At 40.6% G+C, this 21,746-nt stretch overlaps 1 protein-coding gene across 1 annotated transcript in view; it reads right to left on the minus strand.

Moving 5' to 3' along the window:
• The window catches only part of TTN (titin), a 371,797-nt gene that overhangs the window by 338,263 nt on the left and 11,788 nt on the right, over positions 1–21,746 (minus strand). Inside the window, exons 3-13 of the mRNA XM_069225433.1 lie at positions 9,208–9,411; positions 8,226–8,513; positions 6,524–6,609; positions 6,189–6,433; positions 4,843–5,074; positions 4,396–4,626; positions 4,003–4,140; positions 2,569–2,832; positions 2,339–2,464; positions 1,206–1,478; positions 842–907 (exon numbers count right to left, since the gene is read on the minus strand). Of these exons, the coding sequence (XP_069081534.1) occupies positions 842–907; positions 1,206–1,478; positions 2,339–2,464; positions 2,569–2,832; positions 4,003–4,140; positions 4,396–4,626; positions 4,843–5,074; positions 6,189–6,433; positions 6,524–6,609; positions 8,226–8,513; positions 9,208–9,411 (2,153 nt within the window). The remainder of the gene's footprint in view (positions 1–841; positions 908–1,205; positions 1,479–2,338; positions 2,465–2,568; positions 2,833–4,002; positions 4,141–4,395; positions 4,627–4,842; positions 5,075–6,188; positions 6,434–6,523; positions 6,610–8,225; positions 8,514–9,207; positions 9,412–21,746) is intronic.

Consider the following 21,746-nt stretch of genomic DNA (forward strand, 5'->3'; position numbering starts at 1 on the left):
CTATAAAATTATTATGAACTTCATAACAAACCCATAGATTGTATGACAAAGTATCCAGGCTATAAAATATTAAAGTTGATGACATGAATACTTTACACAGTACAAGCAGCGCCACTGCCTTCTTTCCCTAAAAGGATGCTAAATTAATATTAGGAGTGAGTGACTAATGTGTGAGAATGGTAGTATGCTAAGATTAGCAAAAAAAGGTTGACACTGCCTGTTAACATCGGTGATGATATTCAGGGACTTTGTCTGGCCCAGCTGACATTGATGATGAAGTCCATATTCGCATGCTTTAGTTTTGAGAGGATTTCTTTTCATTCATTTTGTCTATTACAGCTTCTATGCAGAATAAGTGGTATGTGCAGAGGCCATTGGGTACCCCACATTTTCTGCCCTTTCATTGAATCCATTCAAACAACTTCCACAAGGCAAGGATGGATGACTTGTTTAGTCAACTGAGGCAGATTCCATTGGCTGAGCTGTAAAGATGTGTAAGTGATGAAAGCAAGGGCTTCAGATGAGAGGGCTGAAGATGAGTTTGACCCTCTGTTGGGATATAGACCATTGAGGAGCTGATCAATTCTTCGAAGGAGAATGCCATTTTTAGCCCTGGCTCCATTCTGCAGAGGCTAAAATTATTAGGAAGAGTGTGTGGGTTGTTTTGGCATTTGCATAAGCAAGGAATGAATCATAACCTAGTCAACATTCCCCCCCCAGTTCACACCTTATCATACACAATAGTCCTAACACAAAATGTGCACAATGTGCAAAGATAAACAGAAACATTAGCAGTTAGGACCAAACAGCAAACATGAGCATGTTCTCCCACACTACTTACAGATACTATGGTTGGAGGAGTCACAGGAATTTCTTCTGGTTCTTGTGTCTGTACAGGTTCCATTGCCTAAAAAATATAAAATAGTGTTAGTAAAAAAGGATTAAGAGCTCAACAGGTGAGGATATCACACAATACCAAGAGTGTGTGAAGAATATTTATTTTTTAAAGGGACTGCCACCTGTTTGCGAATACATTAAATGATTAAAAGCATGGGACAGCTTGACAAAACAGCTACATGTTGGGTAGACAGACATGAGTAAGGTATAGGGTGGGACACGTGGTGAGGGGTGAGATATACAAGTTAGAGTGCCATAAGAACTTCTACTTTACATGTAGATTTAGCACAAGTCACTCGATAACAAACCTCTGTTTTAATGTGCTTCGCTAATGGCTCCTCATAGGCTACATCAGTTGTAATGCTCACTTCCAGGTCTCTTTTCATCTCAAGATCATAACGTGTTTTATATGTCTCTGTTGTCTCTCCCATCAGGAGAGGTTGATATACCACCTTCTCTGGCACCCCTCTGGGCTCAGTTGGCTTTAAAGAAGGAGCTTTCACTGGTTTTATGACCTTCTGAGCAGTGGTTGCTGTCAACTCTTTTTCCAGAGAGGAAATCGCAGTCCCTGCTATGGAGACCTAACCAACCCAAGAGAAAAAGTGTTACACAGTTTGTCACTTTCTTCACCTCCTTTTTTAAGATGCACTGATCTCTTGTTGGTAAAAAGATGTTTTATTGACAAAGGATTCCATAATAATTGTGAAAGGTCCTTTACTAAGTCATTTGTAAACCTTGTTTCTTTAGGCATTAGTCGTTTGTTAGCGGAGTTACTGCCACATGTTTTCAGAGCTATGTCACACAATTTGCTTTTTTGCACTTCTCCCTGTCAGACACTTTCTCTATGGATTGGCTCGTGCTTCAGGAACATGCAATGCATCTTTAAAGCCAACAAGAGGTATTTGAAAGTGATAGTACTAAAATGATTTGCTAAACTGGATTAGGCGTGAACCAATTACATGGAAGAAAAAAAATCAAAGCACAAAAAAATAAGGAAAAAGCGTAATTGTAAAATGCAGTAAAACATTGGTTTTGGCCATTAGAAGTTTGAAATTTGGTTATGGTAATTGCTGTAGTATATGTTAATTATCAGCTGGTTTAGTATGCAGTACGGACACTGCAACATTAAGAGTTACATATTCACTGGCTGTAGTGTTAGACTAATAACTCAAGGGTAGCTTCAATCGGGAAGCCGTCTACTTTCAATGGGTGGAAGTTGCAGGTCAGGCAGCTGATGCTGAAGCATTTTTTAAACAAATGTGGGATTTGAATTACAAAGGAAAACCAATGATGGAAAAAAGCGAACAGTCAACATACTGAAGGCCAAATGATTGTTATAGTTGTTTTTGTGACTTTATCAACGACTATGTTTTTTTACGATAACCATTGATCCATTTTGCTTGTGCCTGCTTGCCTGACATGCTCTTCCACCACATCTTACCTCGTAAGTATGATCTGGTTTAGGAACAGTGATTTTGGCAACTGAGAAATGAGGAGCTGGAGTATGAGGACGTGGTTGTTCCACATGGACTGGTGGTTCAGATGGTGGTTCTGGTGTTCTTTTGATCTACATTAACCAATAAGATTTTGTTGAGTGATCAGTGCTCACACCACACTGGAAAGGCAAGTCTTGATGTAATTCTGAAGACTTGGGTAAAAATTGAGCCTAACCTGCACGATGGGTGTCACCACATAGTCTGTGGGAGGTGCTTTGGTTTCAGGAGTAACATGCACTATGGCAGGTTTTACTGGTTTGGTGATAGTGTGGCGTTCAGCCGGGAGTTCAACTGTTTTCTCTGCTAAAGCATGCTCCTTATATGTATACTCCAATCTTTCTCTGCCATACTCTTCAGTCGGCTCTGGCTCTCTAATACGGGCTACATCAACTGCAGCAACAACCGTAGCCACAGCCTCTGCTTTTTTCCCTGTATCGATCTAGACAAAGGTAATATTTGAAAACTTAACAGACATGGTCACAGAAAAAAACACAATAATTTATACAGGTAAACAATAGACACCTTTACGGACACCAAGAATTTACATAAAATTGAGGAATAAGAGCGACGCAAGATGTGATGGAGAAAGAAAGAAGTGGGAGGAAAATCAACAGGGTTATTGCAGAGAAGACAACTATTAGGAATGAAATCCAAGTACCTTCAGAAATAAAGTCAATAAATTACATTAAAGAGCTTACTACATACAAGGGTATTCAACTATTTCCTGCATTGGGATCACTGTTGAAGGAAACATATGTACTGTGTCTATCCATGTTTTCACAATTGGACAGTAAACAAATGCACACATAGACGTGAATACTTTGCACGTGTGGAAATGAAAGAATGGACAGACATTCCAATTTTAGACAGACATACTATTCAAGAAGTTATACCGAGAACCAGCAAACGATAGAGCACCAAGAAAGTGATGAGCGCAGGGCTTGAATTATTCGCAGGCTTGTGGACACAGTACACTGTTGCTTTCAATTCTTAATATATGGTTATAAAAACATCTGGCGTTTTCTGAAGCGATTCAAGTGACTTCTTCCAAATCCTTAACAGAAATGCAGGGTTTCTCGCATGCAGTGATCTTGCACGAAGGTTCCTGTGCAAACCCTATCAGGCTACTTGTGTTTTTGTGAATTTGGTGCAGGCAGAAATCACACAAGTCCAGTGCTCGGGAAGGGCAGGCGTGCACCATTTACAATAAAAAGAAAACTGCAGGGACTTTAGACTAGGAGTGTAACATACATGTCCTTTTAAACTACCTGAGCAGTAACTAACTGTGTGCTTGTTGACAGATTGTCTGTCTGAAGAGTCTCGCGAGACCAGGCTTCCTCTAAAGCAGCCAAAACGGTGGCAACTGCTCCTGTTTTCTCGGGGCAATTAATAATCTAGATGTTTGTGGCAAAATACAACATTAAACAAGCTTACTACAAAATATTATCACGGAATATGCGAAGAACCACGTTAAAGTAGCCTTGCGGGGTGTTAGTAAGCAAATGGGAAGAGACTGAATGAATGCAGAATACAGCAAAACTCAAATGGTTCGATATACAATTGCATGGAATGTTCTAGTGACTTTTAAAAGGCCAAAGGCTGTATTCACCTTTTGCTGCGTCATAAATATCGGTTCCCTTTTAGTCGATATCTCTTCTAGAGTTCTTGTTACTGTGTCTCTCTGTACGGCTCTTTCAGTAGTAACAGATAAAGAAGCTACGGAGGTTTTCTCAGCTTCGATTCGGATCTGATATTCATAATGGGAAAGAAAGTGTTTTCTTAAAACGTTCTTTCAAACAAAAGTAATGACAAATGATACGCGTCCAAAAAATAAATAAATAAATAACAAAGATGAAAAAATAGAGGAGTGAAAATGTGAGGGCGGAAATGTTATCTTTTGAAATCAACCAAACAGGTGTGTGTTAAGCGTAGCTCTGGTTAGGGTTGTGCTACTAGCTACAGGTGGAATGGCGATAGCAGAAGAGCAAGGCGTTATTTCTACCTTTTCCTTTACAGACGGAATATGGACTGCAGCAGGCGGAATGTGAACTGCAGTTGGCGGAATGTGGACTGCAGCTGGCGGAATATGGACTGCAGGAGGTGGAACATGGACTGCAGCAGGCCTTTTAGCAGCCTGCTCAAAGGCGCTCAGAACGGGCTCTCTTTCTCTGGCCTGGTCAACAGCAGCGACCACGGTGGCCACTGCCACTGTCTTCCCAGTGTCTTTGAGAACCTACGTTATTTACATAAAAAGACATACTTTTCACAGATAGCACACAGAAAGCACAGAGAAAATCAACATGAACCTTACAACAAATAATATTCATACAATCTAGTAGAGGCATAGACACAGGTGGTTTTATGGACAAGACTGGAGTCTCCGCTCCTACTACAACACATATCACTGTGATGGACAAAGCATTGCAATTTTCTCTGTGGTTGTCATTACCTCTGGCGGAGCAGAAGGAGTTGTCACCCGCTCCTGCTCTCTATATGTTCCTTCAAAGGTTTCCTCGATTTTCGTGTGCATGGATACTTTACTCGTTTCAGCCACATAGCTCTCTTGCTTCCAAGGTGGAAGTGTGTCAGCGGGTGCAGTGGTCGGTGTTTTACGGACCACGGCGGGAGATTTTACTGGTCGAATGGGAGAAGTAGAGAATCTTCCAGCCGGAGACACTGACCTAATCAATGAAATTAGTATTCAAGCATCAATACGATGAAGAAGAACAACTGCTTAAACAGACGTGAAAATCTATTCTCATTGGCCCTCATATATGTCAGACCCGTTATGATTCCTTAAGTAAAGCGTAAGGGCCTGATTTAGAGTTTCGCAGAGGTGATTACTCCGTCACAAAAGTGACGGATATCCCAGCCGCCATTTTACAAGTTCCACAGGCTATAATGGAATTGTAATACACCATACAAGATGTTTGTGATAGCGTAACCCCCTGAGCGACAAAGCTTGGTCAGTAAGATTGGTGGCGGGGTGGGAGCGTCAGATTTTTCAACAATCATTTGGGCAAATAATGCTAAAATATATTATACAACATGAAGGGTGCATGAGAGGGGCTTAAGAGGCAGTGGAAAGAGAGTGGAATGCGGATTGATAGGTGTACTGAGTAAGAGAAAAAATGATTTTTGAAGACTTTCAAAACAGAGAGAGGAAAAGTGTGGGCACCCTTGTCTGTGTATATTTGAAAAATCCCTTGTAAAATCTGACAGACACTTCACCATACCCGACTGAAAGCATTTGTACCCAACTATTTATCTGAAAATACATTTATTAGGGAGGGGTTTAACACCCCAAACAACCCCCTGGATCTACACCCCTGAACCCCCTCCTCCAATCTCTAAATCTGGCCCGAAGTCTTTTAATTCCTGTTGTGGGATCTGGTAGAAAGGACCCTACTGAAAGTAGAGAAAAAATATACATACATATAGATAGATAGAGGTGTGTGTATGTTGCATACTTAATAGCAATGAATGTTAATACACTAAGACCCTCATTAAGGATGGTCGTGTAATTCCTATGGGGTTAGTAACACTAGCTACAGATGTTTTAGCTATTGAGTTGGCTAATTCTATCTCCAAGTTTAACACATTTATTAGAATACTGATTTAGTATCTTCAGCATCTCCTTAGCTTTCATCACACAGTACATCAAAAAGCAAAGTGATGCACATGCCATTCATATTAGGGCTCTCATTTCTATTTATTACAGTGAAAAAGCAGCCCGAAATATTAAAGATAATTTGATACAGTTGTTGCAGAGTAGAGTAAGTTTACATCATTTACCTAACAGGTGATGGTATTGGTGCCTTCACGTGTCGCACAGGTGAAGGGGACTGTCTAATAGGTGATGGAGACTGTTGACGTGCCATATGAACTTTAGCAGCAATCATTGGCGGCGTTGGTGACTTTGACGTAGGCTTTGGAGGTGTTCGAGGAGGCTGTTTGTGGGGCAGCTGCAGTCCTAGGCTGCCTTCTACAAGCATTTCAACAGTGGTTGTAGATTTTGCATCATAATGAGACTCTATCCTCTGTAATGCAAGTGAGAAACATCCATGTGAAATTATTTTTCAAAATGAGCATCTGGCTTCTCATAACTATTCAAGAGGACAAAGGTTTACCTGTTCTGTTCTTGTTTGTCTTGTTTGGGAAATCTGAGCAGTAGACATAATTGTCTTTGTCTTTTTAGCGGGTATTTCTTCATCAGCTATGAAAATAAAAGTCAACAACAGTCAGAAAATATTTTGTACGTTCTATGAGTCACAGGTATGGATGTTCTTGGCTCACTAAAACATTTCAAGGCCACCTTTATCAGTCATGATTTGTGTGATGCAGCTATCAATATATGACATTCAAGGGAAAAGTGCTCTGCAACCCTAACTGCAATGAAAAGGCTAAACTTGAGTAAAGTGATTCACTTCACATTTGCACGCTAAGGGACCAAATCATTTCCCTGCAATCCTCACTAATAAATGACACCTGATTAGGTATAACGATACAATAAGTCAATTTGAGACTGTAAATCTGTGGTGCGGACTGGCATCTTTTGTATATAAAGGACGTCCCATACTCAGCAGCCAGTCGACAGAACACCTCTAAAACATAAATTGACAATTTCTCTCTCTATTATAATCTATTGTGACTAATGTATTTATTAACACTTGCCTAACTGCTAGGGTACGGTATCATACATTATGAATGTTTATTAACTATATGAGTATTTTGTTGATATTTAGGCATAAGAAAACAAACACAATATTTCTTAATCATTATAAAAAGGATGCAAACTGGGTGAACCAAATCGGAGGAAAAGGATCTCACGGGCTGTCAATCACATTGTTTTGCTAATCACAACTTTCAAAGAGGGGATGGCCTGTTTTTGGCTGGTAAGGTAAAGGCAACAGGTGAGACGAAAGTAGGTAACCAGTTCATATGCAAATCCAAAAGAAGAAACTGAAGAATGGATACAGTGAGAGTTAGGATGGGGCATATGGATTGCAATAATAATAAACAGAAATTTATTCTCAAAGCCTTCAGTTGATGATTGAATATAAGGAGTGTTACATGATCCTTTTATTGACGTAAATTGTAATCAGTGGTGTCGCTAGAGGGGGTGTCAGATGGAGACTGTGAACCAGTCCTGCTCTCCTTGCTACTGCAACTGGACAGCTGGTGAATGTACTTGGAGGCACACAGAAAAACAGACACTGCACCTTGCCAAACACCAGAAAAAGACTGGAGTTAGGGGATAACAGGACCTGGTGTCAATCGCTCGAAACCAACCTTACTGGTCTTAGGCAGTTAGACCTTCTTGCACAGCCATCCAACACGTGTTTTGAGGGATAACCCTCTTCTTCAGGGCTAATATTCCAATATCTGATATTTAAAGACAATAGTTGCATCCAATCTATATATATCACAAGGAACAATTTAAAAGATTAAATCCAATAATGCCACATTCCAGTATCAGTAATCCTACTGTATCTACATAACTCAGCTCACTCCCGCTTGCGTATATTATGAGATGTATACCGATTGGATGCAACTATCGTTTTTAAATATCACATATTCAAATTAAAATATATTTTATACAGGAACCTCGATTTCACATGGCTGTTCAATAACACTGAAGTTAAGAATATGTATCTAGAAAGTGACAAGTGCCCTGTTACTTAAAGAATGTAAACTTTGTAATATTGATAGCTCTGCCATTTCTTTACCAACAACTGAAGAAATCAGCAAGCAACCAACAAACACACAAGATGCACAGTGACTTTAGTCCAGAGTAGATGTTGGTTTGTGGGTGGAATGTGTAATCTGTACCTTGAACTGTGAGTTCAGCTGTGGAAGTGGCACGTCCAACACTATTCGTAGCATTTACGGAATAGGTTCCAGAATCTTCAGGATACACTTCTGCAATTATTAAACTGTAGTGGTCTCCATCTTGTAAAATTTGAAAATCAAGGGAGCTCTGGATTTCAGCCCCCTCTCTGTAGAACTTCACCACAGGTGTAGGGATTCCAGTCACTCTGACGTTTAGGCGAACTTGACTGCCTTGTCTTACTGTCAAGCTCTGTAGTCGTTGTATGAAGTTAGGAGGTGCTGTTTCAGCTGCAAGTTTGGGAAATAAATCCAAGTCAACAAAATTTACCAATACAATCCAAGAAGAAATGTATATTTAGATAGATATTTTTTGAACGTTTTCTTTCAATCATCTAACAGTAGCACGTTGCTCACCAATACCAATATCATAATTACTGTAATTAACTTAGTGGAGTTTTATGATATTTGAGAATGTGTGCCATGTGAATAAGCTTTCCAAATGCTGGGTCGTCTCAGTTCAGAGTGCAAGTTCATATTTTTTCAATTTGAAAATTGAATTTGCACCGATAATGCTGCTTTTGGCACGCCTGCGTGTCACATAGGGATGTAAACGGCTTTATTAAAGGAGACCCTGCATGTTGTGCTCCATGAATTGCAACCTTGTGGTTACCAATTGGGCTGATAGCTTCTTGGGCGAAAGTATGCTTAGCTGTATTATATATCTCATAGATAGTGGTGATACATCTTAATTGTGAAAAATTGGCACTTCAGAGATAATGGCCAATCCAGTAACAGGGGAAGGCACAGGCAGAATTATAATTTGACAGAACAGTTTGCCCGTACAAAGATCTAACCCCATCCTCAACGACAGATGACGTGTATAAAATGATTAAATGGTATTCGTCATCTATTTAATGTTTTCAACCAACTCCAATAGGCTAACAAGCACTCTACAGTAATCCCACTTCACAGTCTGCCATACCTGTCGTTAGTAGTTCGGCTGTACTAGTTACTTGTCCTGCTCCGTTGGCGGCTCGTACGGAATATCTTCCACTGTTGGCTGCTGACACGGCGGGGATCGTCAATTTAGCGCGGCCTTCACTAAATGAGATCTGCACGCCGGGCAGAGTTGCAGGGGAGATTACCTGGCCATCCCGAAACCAGCTCACCTCAGGAGCCGGAAAACCTACAGCGGAAGCAGAAGAAAGGGGGGCGGTTACGCCATCACGCTTACATGGAATCAATGTTAAACACGGCTTGCCGCAAAGTGGATTGGTGATCTCAAGCCAAAATGCATTTTATCTTTTTTTTTCTCTGATTTGAAATCTTGCTGTTGATTTGGAGACTGCCACAATTTGAGGTCAAACATAAAATAAACACGTGGATGAGGAAACAAAACGCCTCTTGGTGCAGAACCTCTGCAGTTTAAATTAATCGTACCAGCAACTGTTTTTTTTCAGACTCTGTCACATATCAATGACAATAAAGGTTTTTTATTGTGCTCCATCTTTTCAGTGAGCGGGTAAAACCAAGGACATAGCAGTTAAGTTGTCATATTGTATTTCATCGAATGTGTACATTTTCTTTATCAAGTCAGACAGTGCAGACTGCCAATAGTCAAGTATTCTCTAGTAGCAAAGGGCTTGGCGGATGAATATGTTTTACACAATATGTACAACCAGAGCTCAGGCTCCTTTCAGTATCGTGTATACACGCACGCACGCACACACACTCTCTCGCGCTCTCTCTATTTGGAAACTAGGGAATTATATGTACACGCAGAGAGATATTGGCAGAGTGGGAGAGAGAGAGAGAAACTGTCACTGAGTGATTCTGGTGGCAATGTACTCATGGATGTCGGAAGCCAATTGCCACGTGTTTGTAAATGCCACCAAAACACCAAGATTACATGTTTTTTTCTGTGGTTTTTATAGTAGCATGAGAAGAGCGTTCTATCAAACAGGGTCATGTTTATTGAAACAAGGGCACTGGTTACGACTGCCTGCAAATCACGTTTTGGGTGCAAACTCCCATTTGTGCACACACCAGGATGACAAGCTGGCCACCACTTGAGCTTGATCTGAGAGAAATAGTGCAATATAATATTTTATGGAAACTTTTACTAATTGCAATCAGCTCCCAATGTTAGCTCTGCTTTGTTTTCCGAGCTCAGATTTCTATAACCAGAATGAGTCTTTTAAGAAAGCAGACTATTTTATAGAAACAATAGTCTTAGCTACATAAATAACTAAATTTCCATCCTTTTTTCTACAATCACACACTATAGTGCACTATTCAGCTTACTGCTTTCAATTACTGCACCAAATTCGACATGTAATATGAAAATATGTAACAGGTAGCTTTTGTAATAGTTACTATATTGCCATATTCGGTTCCTTCATGACATTTAAAAACCACAATGTCTTCGATCTTGTGATTTATCATAACAAAACCTCAGTGGCATAAAGGACTATATTTCACAGATACCCGTTATGCATGGATTTTGCCTCTCTTTCTATTTCTCTCTTTATTAATACACCATATTTTGCAACGCAACTTGGTAGCTTAACTAGTCTAGAATATTAATGGATCTTTGGGAAGCTACTATGGAGATGAAGGATTTCCAGACTTCTTTGTAAAATAAACATGGGCCATTTATATCAAAGCATATTTAAATCCACTGCCAGACATAACAACAGTTGATAAATGTTGGAAAGTGGATTATTGGTAAGGGCAGGTAATTACCTACACTGAGCAATAGGCCACTAACCCCCACTAGGTCCAGTCAGGTCTCAATAAATTAATCCCAGCTCAACCCTTGGTAGCTTGGCAACGAGTGACAAGGCTTAACATAGGAGACAGGTGTGTAAAGCATTTAAAAATCACAAAACATAATAAAAATCCAACACCAATTTATAAAAATAGATTATATTTTTATCTTTAAGACGACAGTAAAACAACCAAAAATCCAATAAAGGGAACCGGAGATATGAAAATTTAAAGATTGAATGTTTTTTAGCGCATAGAAACTAAAAGCGTCAAATCTAGACATCTGGTCGCACTTGACCGGGGCAAAGTCAAAATTTGAGGTCCACCGCGATGGAGACCTGCTTGGCTAAAGTAAGCGGGAGGCTTTGTTCAACGTTTTACCTTACAACTTAATCTTTTCTTGAAGATTTTCTTCATCTGGACGAAGTCACAAGTCAGATCCGACCTCCCTGGAGCACTCTCCGGATACGCATAGCAGGAGACCTCAGAGAAGAATTCGACCTTCGGACTTAGAATATTTTCTGTGACAGAAATCTTCGTCAGGGACAAACTTGAAATTGAATCAGACCTCCATGGAACCCTCTTCGGTTACCCTGCGTAGGAAGCCTCGGTCAATTTTTTACGTTCAGACTTAGAAACTTTTTGGGAGCTTTTTCTCTCTGACGTCGGACAACCCTCCAAAGCAAACCGATTTTGAGCTGACATTGTGGGATTGCCTTACCACAAGCCCCCGGTGGATTTCTGGAAGTCTGGAGATCTGGAGTTTTTCAGCAGGACGAACCTGCAAGTCAGGCCAGGTCGTGTTTGGCGTAAGCCGGCTTGACTCAAGACGTCAAGTAGGTCCACTTATGGAGCTTTTTTCCAAAAGTTCTCCAATCTTCTCCAAACTTCTGGATCTTCTCCCAGATGGTCTTTGAAGGTCCTTTAGGAGTCCACAACTCACCCCAAGGTTGCAGAAGTTCTGAGTTGTTCCTTGAGGGTTAGGACTCCAACCTCCAGAATGCACCTGGCTCAAATCCAAAATTGACCAATATCCACTGGTCAGCTGGTCAATTTCTTTAAACTTTGATGCCAGGGACTCTGGTCATCTGTTTTCTACCTGTAGCAAACAGGGAGTCCCTTCTTGAACCAGTTGAAGACAGGCAAAGTCCTTTTATTGGTGAAGTGCAAGTGAGCACCTGGTAGAGTCCTTCAGAGTGCAGTTTCCAGGTGCAGGTCAGGGGTCCAGCAGGGCAGATTTTCTTCTTGTCTTGGTTCCTCGTAGGGATCTGAGGTGGGGGCGCAGCTCTGTCAATTTGATCCTTGCTCCTGGGGTGGAAATCAGTGTGTGCCAACTGTCCAATTACAACCAGGCCACCACCCTCTAGGATGATCACTTCCTGGGAAGTGTGGCAAAAATCAATTCCAGGTAACGACATTCCTCAAAAATCCAAAATGGCAGGAATTCAATCTCAGAGGTTAGGTCTGGCTGTGCCCACCCACTGGTGTGGCTAAGTTCCCCTAGCACTCCCATTTCCAGCCCTCTCCTAATCTAATCAGGGGGCACCTGGCTGTCTGGTTTTGCAGGAAATGGGGGAGGTCCAGTTGCAGGACCAAATGTCCTTCCCTCCTTTGAAGCACAGTTTGGCTGTTCTCCCCCATCCTGTTTCACCATCTGCTGGGCAGTTCTCCTCCCCAGGCACTTCCTTTATGTTCAGCCAAGGCCACTTCACCCCTCATCAAGGCAGCCTGGTCAGGCTGCCAGAGGATGGGCAATCAGAGAAGGGCACTAAAGAGCTGAAACTGGCAACTTTCAGGTAGAGTTCTAAAACTCTTTCCATGAGTTAGTTATATTAAATGTTAGTTATATTAAATTTAACAATGGTAATGGATTTATTATAACAATAAGTTTGATACCAAAATTGAAATATTTAGCTCCTTTTGAGACCTTATTAATTAAAAATAAAGTCTCTTCAGGTTATCCCGTGGAGCACATTCACTACAATCGGGGGAAACAAATTTAGCTATTTTTCCCTCACCAGGGCTTATAAAACATCTTTTATAAGTTCACTGCTTATAGTTACACTACAATCAACCCTGGGGGTACCTAGACCACACCTTAGGGGTGACCTACATGTAAGAATAAGGTAGCTTAAGACTTTGGAAGTACTTTTAATTCCAAAGTCGAATTTGGGATTAACAATAACTTAAAAGCAGCCAGTAAGGCAGGCCTGCCTTTAAAATTAAATGACCCTGGGCACCACAGCATGCACCTATGCGTGCACTACCTATCTTGAGGTCTCTAAACCTGTATGCCCTACCATATACTAGGGACTTAGATACATTGACATGGGCAATTACAATTAGCCTAATTTGCATAATCATTTTAATCAGAGCACAGGCCCTGGGACAGGTTAGCAGTGCCCAAGGCACCATCAGAGTTAGGAAAACACCAGCATGTGAAAAATGGGGGCAAAAAGTTAGGGGGCTTCTGTAATGAGCCAACTTCCTTAACAACACAGGCATACCCACCATTGAGCAGTGTCTGTGTTGGTAAACAAACCAATGCATTTCCCTAAACAGACCTTTATGTTAACATATAAAACACCTAGCAATGGTCAAAAGCAGCCATTTTGGTGCTAAATCAATTCCTGTGCTTCATAAAATGTATATTCATAAGTTACAAGTCATCTTATTCCTAGCCCACAGCCTACTCTCCTGTTGCTTAAATTCATCTCACTCAAACACAAAGTTTTCATTTAAGTAGCAACTTTTTAATTCTAAGTCGCTGAGACAAAGTGAATTTCATAAGTGTTTAGCCCTCAAATTGGCAGCAACAAAATTAAGATCTCATATACAAGAAAGAATCTTGGGGTGGACTCAAAACCTGTTGAAATGTGTTTTTAGTATATTTCTTTTAAAACGTCTTCTGCATCCAAAAGAATCTATGCCATTAAAATGATCCTTCAGCCACATGTATTTCTAAAGAGACATAAAAGTCCATATTGAACTCCATTCTCTGACTGTGATGAAAACCTCTGTGTAGTCCTAACTCTCTTTCTGTAAAGAATTGTTGACTTCTTATGTAATAAGATGAACACATTCCACCTAGACATCACTGTGGAAGAGGTCACTTTGAAGGCTGTTACTTGAGCATCTCTGCTTGCCACTGCCTCTCATTTCAGAATTCCAACTTCTTACAGAGGATTAATTTAATTGTTTACTCCCAGTCACTGTTTAAGCCACAAAGAAACCCTGGCATCATAATTTCAAAAGTATCTTCTTTTATAACCTTTATGATAGGAAACAAACTCTGTAACCTGGTTATCTGTCCCTTCACATCCAGTGATAATTATTGGTTATGACGTTTGAGGTAACATGGTGAGACGCAGGGGACAATTCCGTTTTTAATGTTCTCTTTTTTAGTATTTGACAAGGCATCCAGTCCTCTGACTAGACAGGATGCTAAATTCTCAGACACTAAAAAGAAACTGCAGTTGGAACCGGATGTTTAAAAAAGAGATGCTGAGGTAGACTTGCAAATCCACCTAACACAAGGATGCCAAAGCATCCAGCTGCTCTAATACAGTGGAAATATGTAACAGGTGAGAAGTCCTCTGGGAAGACTTGGTTGCATGTGCCCAAGAGACTCTAACTGATACTTTAGAGATTGCAGCCTGGAGAATGGTACTACTTATCTGATGGGCATGCTGAAAAATGTGACCCCTTTTGGAATGAAGAACTGGCTGTTATAAAAAATGTCACTGGTACGTTGAGCCACCTGATTACTTAGTGGCTCTGCATGGAGCTATCAGTGAATTGCTACAGGTATCATATCGGAAGAAAAATATAAGACCATTATTAGTGTCAACTGCAAAGTGCTTGAATTCAGTAAGACCTTCATATTAAAAAATGATGGTGGAATAAAGTGTGAAACCGTTGATATGGGGCACCAGGGATATTAAAACAGACTAATTTTCAAACAATTAGTACAAGTTAGTCGGAATTAAATAGATAGCATTATGAAGGCCACAAAATGACTTCAAAGTATAGGAAAGTTTAAGAAAGCAAACTGATGGCTTTGTTATAACTGATAAGGAATGCGCATCCAAATCAATGTGGATTAAAAATCAGACCATGTCCCCAACCCTGGGATGTGGTTCAATATGTAGCATATGTAATCTAAGACATGTGTACTAATGCAACCTAGTTAATTAACTAAAATACATGAAAAATATGTGTTAGAGAAAAATATGAGTGGAAGAAACTCGAAGGAGAGGTGTAGCAATAATGAAAGTGGTATAGTGATATAAGAAGAGAACCAAAAGAGGTTTGGAATGAATGTGGTTTTAGTAAAAAAAAAAAAAAGGGGGGGTCCCTAGATAGCAGTATTGGAGTAATAAAAGTGATTATGTACCGATGAAAGAGTTGTTGATTCTCTCAAAGAGGTGTTGTGGTACAGAAGGTTAATTTGGGGTCAGAAAGATATTATGCAACATTTAAAGAGGTGGTATATCTAAGAAAGAGGTGAAGAGAAGAGCCTATGAAAGCCATAATTCAACAATGAAGAGTTCACCAATAAATGAACTGTGCTGGAGAAATTTAAAAAAGCTGGTCAGTAAAAGTAGTAGAATAAAGCTGGGACAGCATACGATTATGAAGGAGTGAAACAGCTACTTTGTGTATGAAAATGTGCTGGGACACAGAAGAAGGTGCTTCTTGGTGTAAAGCATGGTAGGGCAATACAATATGGGATTGGGTTAGGGAAATGTCCACTGGGGAAAGTTAAGTAGGTGGTGGGACATTAAAAAGTCCAATCTAATAAATGGTAGGAATGGAGAAATAGCTACGTTTAGTGAGGGACCATGGATTAAACAGCTAAGTCTTTCCTTGTCTTAGAATATTTTACACCTCTCATTTTATTGAAGATCATGACCAGGTTCACTTCTCATAATATTTAAGAATGTTCATGTTGGACTGGGCCCTTTTTGCAGGGTCATCCCTAAATTTTTGCCTTCCTGCTCCTATTTTTCTGACCTCTTTTTGTTGGCTCTATGACTCTGAGCACTTTATGACTTCTGACCAGTGTTAAAGTGCCGGTGCTCTCCCTTCTAAATTTAATATGAGTGGCTTACACCTAATTGGCACATTTAATTGACATGTAAATCCCTTGTACAGTGGTATCCCTATACCCATGGCCGGTAAATGAAATGCTACTAGTAGGCCTGCAGCTTGGCTTGCGCCACCCACAGAAGTAGCCTTTCAAATCTGTCTCAGGCCTGCTACCTCAGGGCCTGCATGCGCAGTTTACTGCCACTGGGACCTGACATCTAAATTTACTTGCCAGGCCTGGAACTCCCCTTTTACTACATATAAGTCACCGCTAAGGTAGGCCCTAGCTATCCCTATGGGCAGGGTCCTGTGTATGTAAATGGTAGGACATATGTATTTATGTACTACATGTCCTGGTAGTGACAGCCTATCTAGTTTCTCACTACTGCGAGTGCTGCCTCTCTCATAGGATTGCTTTGGAAATTCCCTAACAAATGTCTAAGTGGTATTATCTCATCTTTGAGGTGTAGTGTAGGCTTGTTTGGTATGGTTGTAATGGTATTGAGAAATGCTGCTTACTGGTGTAGGTGGATTTTTTATTACCATTATAGAAATGCCACTCTTAGAAAGTAAGCATTTCTCTGTGTTTATGACTCTGGTGTTTTGCAGCTTGCCTCCAATCCACTTGTGGGGCAGAGTGACAGCTGGGCTTTGTGCATACTTTTCAGACAGCCTGTACAAAGGGAGGGTGGAGGTGTCACAAGAGAGTGTCTGTATACTGAATGGCCTTCCTAGGCTGGGAGAAGGAGAGGCAGGGCATGCATGCATCTGTAAAGGATGTGCCCTGACTTAAAAAACAAATGGCTCGTTTACCCTCTGTTGATGTCTGGAGGCAGTGCTGGAGAAGAGAGGGGACATTCCTCCAACCGGTTAGGGCTGATTGGAACCCCCTTTTCCCTCTTTTGTGGAGACTCTGCAAAATGAGTACAAGTAAAAGGGGTTTTCCCCCACAATTTGGGACACTAATAAACTAAGGGACTGGACACTGGAGGCTGCAGGAAGGACTCACCAGGAACCTGCCTTGGAACTGTGCTGCTGTTGTGCTGACCAGTGACCTGCTAAGGCGTCTCAACCCTTGTGCTGGCCTGCTTGTTGAGACCTGGCAGCCCTGTGCCCATTGTTGTCTCCAGGGCCTGGGAGGTCTGCCCCCTCCCCCCCCACAGTCACCTTCTAAAAAAGAAAGAAGCGTTTTATCCTTGGATTCCAAACGTGTGAAGAGCGCTTTATTTTATTTTACCTTCCAAGCGTGTGAAGAGTGCTTTATTTTATTTTGCATCCCAAATGCATGAAGAGTGCTTTACTTTGTCCTCCAGGGCACATGGAAGTGCCACTGGATCACCCTGTGGATGCCCCCCGGTCCAGGAGAAATGAAGGAGAGCAGTTAGCAGTGATTTATCGAGCGAGGATGAGGTGCGCTTTTAGAGGTGCCCCTGGGGCACAAGCCAGCCCCTGCTTCGGTGCAATCATCGCCGCGGCCCCGGCCGCCTAGAGAAGAGGAGTACTGCGACTCTCCGAAACCTCCCAGGAGACTGCTGCCTGAGGCCGAGCCAGTCAAGAGGGGGTGGCGGCCCCCGAAGGTACATGGACGGGAGCAGAGTGTTGTCCCCATGCTGGGGCATACTTTCTCTGGCATTTGTCCCTGCAGTGGGAGTCAGGAGTGCCTCTCTGATCATCTTTTGTCCCTCGCTGGGCAGGAGAGGAGCCTCAATGGAGGTCCCGCCTGGCAGAGGGTTGCATGTTTGAAGCAGCCTCCATGAGAGAAGTGGGGTCGCTTCCCTGGTAGTTCCCACATTGGCTGCCTACCTTTTCTGGCACAACATATTTGGTGCAGTGAGCAGGACGGGGTGGCAACCCCTAACGGAGGTCCCCGATCCTGCTAGAGTGATTAAGTTATTTACAGCATTACCTGCAATAGGCGCGCAAGAGTGCCTCGTTTTGTGTAATATAAGAGGACAATCTGTGGTTTATGTGTTCCCCTGATTCATAGTGGTATGATATGAGGTGTGCACTACTAGGGGGTACTGAGCAATGTATAGAGGTTAATGTTTCCTATGACTTTTGCCATATAGGAATGTTACCAGGATAGGTGCATCCAGAGTGATATCTTGGTATTCATGATAATGTGTTTTCTATGACATGGGCATTCTTGGCAGTAATGATGACGGGAAAACCTGTCTCCCAAATTCCTGACAGGGTGGCCATTGCCATATTTGAGACCACCCCGCCTGACCTATTAGGAATTTACAGCTAGGCCGGCAGGCAGAAACCTCGGTTACTGGCTCATAATCGAGCCGGCGGCAATGCTGTAGCCGCAGGGTGCACAGCAGACAGTGAACATTGCGAGGGTGCTGGGCAGGGGGAGTCCTGCGCCTGTTCTCTGCCAGCCTTTTCATGGAAGTGAAACCACCATGAAAAGGCTGGCGGAGAACAAGGTTGTAATCCGCAGGGTTTATGATCTCTGCCGCCACCGCCAGGCCTTCGGGATCACCGATCCCGGTGGTGCTGGCAGAACCCTGGCGGTCTGACCACTAGGATCTTTATGTGCCGGTCTGACTGCCACTGCGGGGCTGGCGGTCTGTTGACCGCCAGCCTCATAATGAGTCCCCAAGTTACTACAGGAAGTCATTTTACGCAGAGGTATAGCTACTTGTATTCCATCAGTTAGGCAATTTATTAGTCTATTACAAGAAATTTTGTCTTGGGATGTCTGAAAATCATATCTGGACAATCAGAAAAATCTCAAAGTTGTTTCTTTTATGTCAGTTTGTACCAATTCTAGATTGTATCAAGAGGCATAGATTTTGCCACAACTACAATCCTGGGTGCCATCATCTACTAGCTAGGCAGTGAGACATTACACCATTTTTTGCAAATAATGGTTTCTAAAGTTGTTGATACTAAGCTCTAAAAAGAAAGCAGCCCAACTGGATTTGAGACCATATGCATTTTGCAGAGAACACGAGGTTCAATCCTAGCTTACATTTAAATACTCTATTGTTGTTATTTGATCTGGTAAGTGGGAGATGTATGGATAGATATATTTTGAACTCAAATAATTTAAATTAAGGGAAATTAACAACTTCTTTCCCAAATAGGCCTGATCTCTCCTCGTGGAGGTTTGAGTTCCTAAAGATTTCAGTTCTCACGTCAAGAGAAATATTTTAACACTTTAATCCACTTTAATACTATGAAATCCTATTCTTTTTAACTAGTTTGGTGCTTGTTTAAACACAATTTAGGGATTTTATTGTGCTCCTCTGATGAAAGCAAATGTTGGTATCCCAAAGAGATCAAATCAAGTGTAAGTCTAACCTGAATCAGTATGTAGGGAGGAAGGCTGAATATACATTTCAAAGAGCGGTCCTCTATTAATTCTGGAAAGGGTATATGATCCTAAACTAATAATCCCATTCAACACAAAACCTGAAAAAGATGTTTCCTCTTAAATGCAGTTATATTGGGCAGCATTCAAGAACTGCCAAAGACAATATTATATTTGTGTAGTCCTGCGTATTGATGTCAAGGCCCACAATGTTGCACAATTTACGTGATCTGACAATTTCAGAGATTTACAAAAGGCCAGACATTTCCTCCACTCTATTTCCACCCAATTGCCAGATCATAATTCTAAGTCTATATTGTTAGTTCTGTCAAGATTAGGGGCTTGATTACGACTTTAGCAGAGGGGATATCATGTCCGCCATATTACAAGTTCCATTTTGAGAGGAATGTCTTACTCCCTGATAACTACCAGGGAAGTTTGGTGAATATAAGGCAAACAGGACTGCTCAGAGCAACTGGGATTCTACTTCAAAGACTACCTTTACAATCAACCTCTACATGTGCAGTAAAGCCACCCAACGTTTCTGCAAAGATGCACAGCAACATTGTGCCTGTTTAAAGACAGTCAAGAGGCAAGAATTCAAGAAATCTAAATACAGGCTATTTCATCCCCAGACACCTAAGTCTGTGTCTGCATCCCTTCATTCACATGCAATTCATGCTATTCTCTTCACACATGTTCACACCTCAGGAGAGGATTGGTGTATTTTTCTATAGAGAACATTTGGAACTTCAGTCTCACCATAATAGAACTCTCCAACTGTACTCAGCAACAAGATAGAATGAAATGTGCTGTCTGGGGGTAACAGAGTTGCTGGTTTCAATTTTCACTTGTAATAGCCACACATTTGATTAAGTTAACGCATCAAAGTCTGATAAATGATTTAAAATGGATAGAAACATGGTGCCTTGTCCACCAAACATTTCACCATAAAGTAATATTTGTTCCACTTAGCCAGGCTTCCAATTATTGCTTATTCCAACACATTTCTCTCAGCCACATTAAGAATGTTTCTATCGTTACATATTCTAACCTTACCATCTCACATAAAAATATTACCTCCACCAATAATGTATACAAAAACATGTTATTAGGGTACCAGTGTACTACATGACATAACACAGAGATTAGGAAGTGACGTTAAATTAACATCTATCTGTAATGGCTACCACAACACATATTCTATGTGCAAAAAAACATGCCATTGATTTAGGACTGTTATAGCCAATTGTGAACCAGCCTCAACTCCATGATCAATTAAACTTAATTTTCTCATTTACCAACATGCCAGGGCCACACGGGTGAAGGAAGGTATGGGGGGGTTATCCAATTAATATCCAGACATCACTGATAATCCTGCCAAATGAACAGCTAATTTGTAACTGTTCCCATTCCGTACTTGAACATATCAAGAAAGACCAACAAAGTGTTGAAATACTGTTATGACATGGTAAGTACTTAATATCACCCATTTAATTAATCGATTGGCTAGACATCAAGCAGCTTCTCCAGAAACTTCAATAAGTCAGTGAAAAGAAGATCAGCAAACCATGTTAGGTGCTGCAGTTCTGGTATTATTTTCAGTGTTTGGACAAAATATTGCATTTTAAATATTGAGATACAGAAATATCAGAAAAAATAGTGTAATACAAAAATATCATGATGCAGAAATATTGCTGACAAGAATATAGATTTTGTAGGAAAATAATACAATTTTCAAGAATATCTATGTTGTTAATGTCATTTTCAATAATGTAGTTGTAAGAAATATCGTTGTTAATTATCTTTTTGTGTTTTAGTTCATATATTAATTGTATATGTTAAATGTTGTTTGTATAATTGTTGACAATATTTTTAAACAGAGTTTGTAATTTTAAGTGATTCATAATTTTTAATTTCATTGCTAATAGTGAAATAAAGTGCCATAGCGAGTTGTGAGGTTGGCAAGTGTACAGGGTGGCAAGTTAATTGAGTATAATTATTCAGCAATTAATTGCTAATTTATTGCTAATTATTGAATTCATTATTAATTATGAAATTGTGTAATTATTATAGTTTTTAAGTTATACTTAGGGGCGGGTTGTTGGGTTTGTATTGGTATAGGGTGATAAGTTCATTCCGTAACAATTAATTAACAGTTATTTATTAATTTTGTATTAATTATTTAATTGATTATTAATGATATAAACTGCTTAATTAATAATTATGTTTTAAAGTTGTATATTAGGTGTGGGCTATTGTGTTTATACGGATATAGGGTGGTAAGCGGTTTAAGTAAAATTAATAATTGACAATTATATATTAATCATTATTTAATT

This window comes from Pleurodeles waltl, chromosome 3_1 (assembly GCF_031143425.1).
Source record: "Pleurodeles waltl isolate 20211129_DDA chromosome 3_1, aPleWal1.hap1.20221129, whole genome shotgun sequence".
Classification (NCBI taxonomy): domain Eukaryota; kingdom Metazoa; phylum Chordata; class Amphibia; order Caudata; family Salamandridae; genus Pleurodeles; species Pleurodeles waltl.